The 4,518-nt window shown below is 58.7% G+C and overlaps 1 protein-coding gene across 4 annotated transcripts in view; it reads left to right on the top strand.

Annotated features, from left to right (window-relative positions):
* Positions 1–1,296: 1,296 nt before the first annotated feature.
* Positions 1,297–4,518, top strand: part of TMEM177 (transmembrane protein 177) — a 32,367-nt gene continuing 29,145 nt past the window's right edge. For 3 of the 4 annotated variants that reach the window (XR_016394202.1, XR_016394201.1, XM_022565508.2), the window contains exons 1-2: positions 1,297–1,416; positions 2,888–3,880. Coding sequence is in view for 2 of the 4 variants with exons in the window: in XM_022565508.2 (XP_022421216.1) it covers positions 2,910–3,845 (936 nt within the window). In the remaining 2 variants the exon portion in view is untranslated. Of the gene's footprint in view, positions 1,417–2,887; positions 4,345–4,518 lie in introns of those variants that run through there. The other variant, XM_089916984.1, reaches the window with a different exon arrangement.

The following is a 4,518-nucleotide window of genomic DNA, read 5'->3' as shown; positions in this document are numbered from 1 at the left end:
TCCCATATTCATGCAATGGAATATTATTCAGCCTTAAAAAGAAAGGAAATTCTGACACATGCTACAACATGGATGAACCTTGGAGACATTATGCTAAGTGAAATAATCCAATCACCAAAAGATAAATACTGTATGATTCCACTCACATGAGATACTTAGTGGTCAGAATTATAGAGACAATGTAGAACGGTGGTTGCCAGACAGTAGAGGGAGGGGAATGGGAGTTACTGTCTGATGGACGTAGAACTTCAGCTTTACAAGATGAGTTATGGAGAGGGACAGTGGCGATGGTTGCACAATGTATTTAATACCACTGAACCACACGCTTTAAAATAGTCAAGATGGTAAATATTATGTGTACTTTACCACAATGAAAAAAAAAAAAAAAAGCAACCATCAGATGCCCTGTAATCCGTCATTCCCCAGGTTCTTATCCCTGTATTTATTTCCTGTTTATCCCCTAATGTAGTCCCAACCACCCACCCCTTGCAGCCCTCCCAAACTGCGCTGTGACTTTACAGTGTTTGGTCCATCACCAGCAAATTGCCCACACCTTCACCTGTACTTCAGGGGGTCCACAGACCTTTTCTGCAAGGGGCCGGAGAGTAAATGTTTTAGGTTCTCTGGGCAGACTGTCTCTGTCCTCGCTACTGGACTCTGCCCTTCTAGGGGAAAGCAGCCACAGACAGAGCGAAAAGGAAAGGCCTAGGAGCAGGCAGGGCTGACCCCTGACCCTCTCACAGAGCAGCTGGGAAAGTGAGTTGACAGGTGTAACGCTGCTCCGTGGACTGTACAGTGCGGATCACCTGGGAGGAGCCGGGAGCAGAGGCCATGGTAATAAAAATCCAGCTCAGAGCCTCCGCCAGCAGAGAGTGCTTCCCGACGGGAAAGGACGGGACCCGGCGGAAGGACGGGGCCTGGGTTCCGACGGGGGCTCCGCCAATGGCCGCTTCCTGACCCACGCGGAGACGCTGGTCCTTCCAGGGCGAGACGGGACGCTCCAGGCCACCTGTGTGGAAGGAAGCTCAGCCCCGCCCCCGAGCGTCCCACCCCTTTGCCTCCGCCCTCGGGGCCCCGCCCCCAGAGCCGGGCAGGTGTGCCTTGCGCCCCGGCCCGGTCCCGTCCCCAAGGGTCCCGCCCTTTTGTCTCTCTCCCGGAGCCCCGCCCCCAGAGCCGGGCCGGCGTGCTTTGCGTCCAGTCCCGCCCCCAAGAGTCCCGCCCTTTTGTCTCCGCTCCCGGGGCCCCGCCCCCAGAGCCGGGCCGGCGTGCTTTGCGTCCCGGCCCCGCCCCCAAGGGTCCCGCCCTTTTGCCTCCGCCCTCGGAGCCCCGGCCGCAGAGCCGGCCGGTGAGCTTTGCGCCTGGCCAGGTCTCACCGTGCGCACGTGCTCGGCGTCCCGGGCTGCTGCGGAGGCGGAGGTGAGCGCGCGGAGCGGGCCGGGCTGACGTGCGGCTGCGGGCGGGCTCCCTCGGAGGTGTGTTCCAGCCGCGGGGCGTAGCCTAGGGGTCCTGCGGCCCCTTCTCGCCGGGCTGCCTGCAGGATGGGCGGCACCACCCCCCAGGCCTCCTTGGAGCGCGCGGCCTTAGCGCTGGTGGTCCTGGGGGCGTTGGGACCTTCGCCTGGCACCTTTCTTTCCCGGCCTCAGTTTCCCTGTTGGCGAAAAGGCCCAAGTGATGTGACTCCTCAGGACTCTGCTGCCCCCTTGTTTGCAGCAATTAGTTTGCTAATTAAACACTTCTCGGACAGGAGGACAGGGAGCTTAAGCTAAAGTTAAATAATTGTGAATTTTTACTGAAATATTTTCGGATGAAATAATAGGATGCCCCGAATGTGTTTCAAAATAAACCAGTTGGAGGGGAGTATGTGTGGGATTAGAGGCAAAGCAAGACTGGCCATGACTTGATAGACTGAAGTTGGTTTATGATGTACTATTTTGTCCACCTTTCTGTATGTTTGTAATTTATCATCAGAAATACTCTATAATGAAAAATCTGCTGTGGACGCCTGTGTTCAAATACTGGGCCTGTATTAGTCTGCTAGGGCTGCAGTGACGAGAACTGGGTGAGAGACATGTCTTTCAAGGTGTCAGCAGGGCTAGTTTCCTCTGAGGCCTCTCCCACTGGCTTGTAGATGGTCACCTTCTGGCCTGTGTCTTCATGGTCCTTCCTCTGTGCCTGTGTCCTAGTGTCCTGTTCTCATAAGGACACCAGTTATATTGGATTAGGGCTCATCCTAATGACCTAGTTTTAACTTAGTTGCCTCTTTAAAGATCCTATGTCTAAATACAGTCACATTCTGAGGTCCTGGGGGTTAGGACTTCAGCATATGAATTTGGAGGGACACAATTCCGCCCACAGCATGGCCACTTTACGTTTGGGATTTTGACCAGTTAGCCTGTCTGTGCCTCGGTGTTCCCTGGTGTAATGAGTCACAGAGGTGTAAGGAGTCGGTCATTAAATAATGTCTGCAGCGCTCTCAGAAGTGTGTCGAACACGTAGTGAGACTGAGTGAGTGGAACATGCTTCATGTGTCAGTTAGGGATTGTGCTCAGTAGGGGTGGGTGGTGGAGTGAGGGGTTGGTTGCTTGGTGCTGTGCCTAGCCAAGGGCATCAAAGTTGTAATCACAGCCATTTCCTGAAGGGTGTCTGCTCCTTGCTGGGCACCGATTGTTGCGTGTGTGTTCACTGACAGCACAGACACCCTCTGGTGGGCCGCTGTCACATGCCCATCTGACCCGTGGGGAAGGCGATGCAGAGATAGAGCTGGAGCCTGTGCTCTGACTACCGTGCGTGCGTATTGCCTCCGTTAAAGAGGATGTGGCCCTGGGGGTGTTCAGTCTGCAGGTAGACCCGAGGAGCTGTTGGCTCACTTCTCTTTCTCTTGGCCCAGGTTTACAGAGGTGGCAGCCCTCATGGCAGGTCCCCTGTGGCGGGCCACAGCCTTTGTGCAGAGACACAGGACGGCCCTGTTGGTGGGTTCCTGTGCAGGCCTGTTTGGGGCTCAGATCTCGTACCACCTCTTCCCGGATCCTGTGGTCCCGTGGCTGTACCAGTACTGGCCTCAGGGCCAGCCAGCCTCCCTGTCCCCAGAGCTGCAGAGCCTGTTCGAGGAGGTGCAGCAGGATATTGGGGTCCCCTCGGGCCACCGCTTCGAGGCCTTCACCACCTTCACCTTCCAGCCTGTGAGCGCCGGCTTCCCGAGACTCCCTGCCGGGGCCGTGGTGGGCATCCCCGCCAGCTTCCTGGGTGACCCAGTGACCAACACTGACCGGCCCGTTGTCGTCCACGGGCAGCGAGTGGACTGGCAGAGCCCAGCGGGCGCCCGGCTGAGAGATGCCCTGACTCTGTCCCACGACGCCCAGAAGTTCGCCTTGGCCAGGGAGGTGGTGCACCTGGAGAGCGGGGCGGCCGCCCTGCAGGCCCTGCCAGCCCCCGCCTGCCTGGTGGGCACCTGGGCACTGGGCGTGGGGGCCAAGCACGCCCTGGGGCTCTACGGAGGCCCCATGAACTTGCGGGCCGCCTTCAACTTGGTGGCGGCAGTGGCGGGCTTCGTGGCCTATGCCTTGTCCACGGACTCTCTCACTCACGCCCTGGAAGCCTGGCTGGACCGCCGCACGGCCTCGCTGTCCGCAGCCTATGCCCGGGGCGGGGTGGAGTTCTACGAGAAGGTTCTGTCGGGCAACCTGGCCCTGCGCGGCCTCCTGGGCCGGCCCGGGGAGAAGCTGTACACGCCCAGCGGGAACGTGGTTCCCAGACACTGGTTCCGCATCAAGCACCTGCCCTACACGGCCCGCCGGGACTCGGTGCTGCAGGTGTGGAGGGCGGCGCTCAGCCCCCGCAGCCCCTGAGGGCCTCGTGGCAGGGGCGGTTCCAGCTGGAGCAGGTACCACCCCGCCCTGGACTGGGGGGAGGCGGGGGGAGGGGCGCTCCTGGGGCCTCTGCGCCCGCAGCCCGGTGTCAGCAGACCTGCCGGCTGTGGAGCTCAGCAGCCCAGATTCTACCCCCCTGGGCCTGACGGGGAGAGAAGGTGTTGCTGGAACCCAGCGAGACCTCCTGGTAGGAGCGCTGGCCGAGGGAGGGGAAGGAACAGGCCTGCGAAGCCGAGGCCCTGCAGTCAGGAGCCTGGAAGCGCAGAGCACAGAGCGGGCTTGGGGAGGAGCTGCGGTGAGGGACGATGGGGGCGGGGCGAGCGGGGCTCACCGGGAGGTGAGGAGGGCGGAGCGGGGGCAGGTGGGCAGTGGGCCAGGCCTGGTGTCCCGCTTGGGACCCAGCAGAGGCTGCGGCCTTGCCCGCTTGTCTGCCTCTAGCCCTCTGAATAAAGCAGACCCCACTTTTTTTTTTTTCCTATTTCATCTTTTTATTTTATTTTTTTAACATCTTTATTGGAGTATAATTGCTTTACAATGGTGTGTTAGTTTCTGCTGTATAACAAAGTGAATCAGCTATACATATACATATATCACCATATCTCTTCTTTCTTGTGTCTCCCTCCCTCCCACCCTCCCTATCCCACCCCTCTAG

Source organism: Delphinapterus leucas, chromosome 8 (assembly GCF_059928025.1).
Source record: "Delphinapterus leucas isolate spDelLeu-1000000601 "Yukka" chromosome 8, BTC_Dleu_Yukka2, whole genome shotgun sequence".
NCBI lineage: Eukaryota > Metazoa > Chordata > Mammalia > Artiodactyla > Monodontidae > Delphinapterus > Delphinapterus leucas.
Note: the sequence above shows the minus strand (reverse complement) of the source record. Positions and strands in the feature narration are given on the sequence as shown.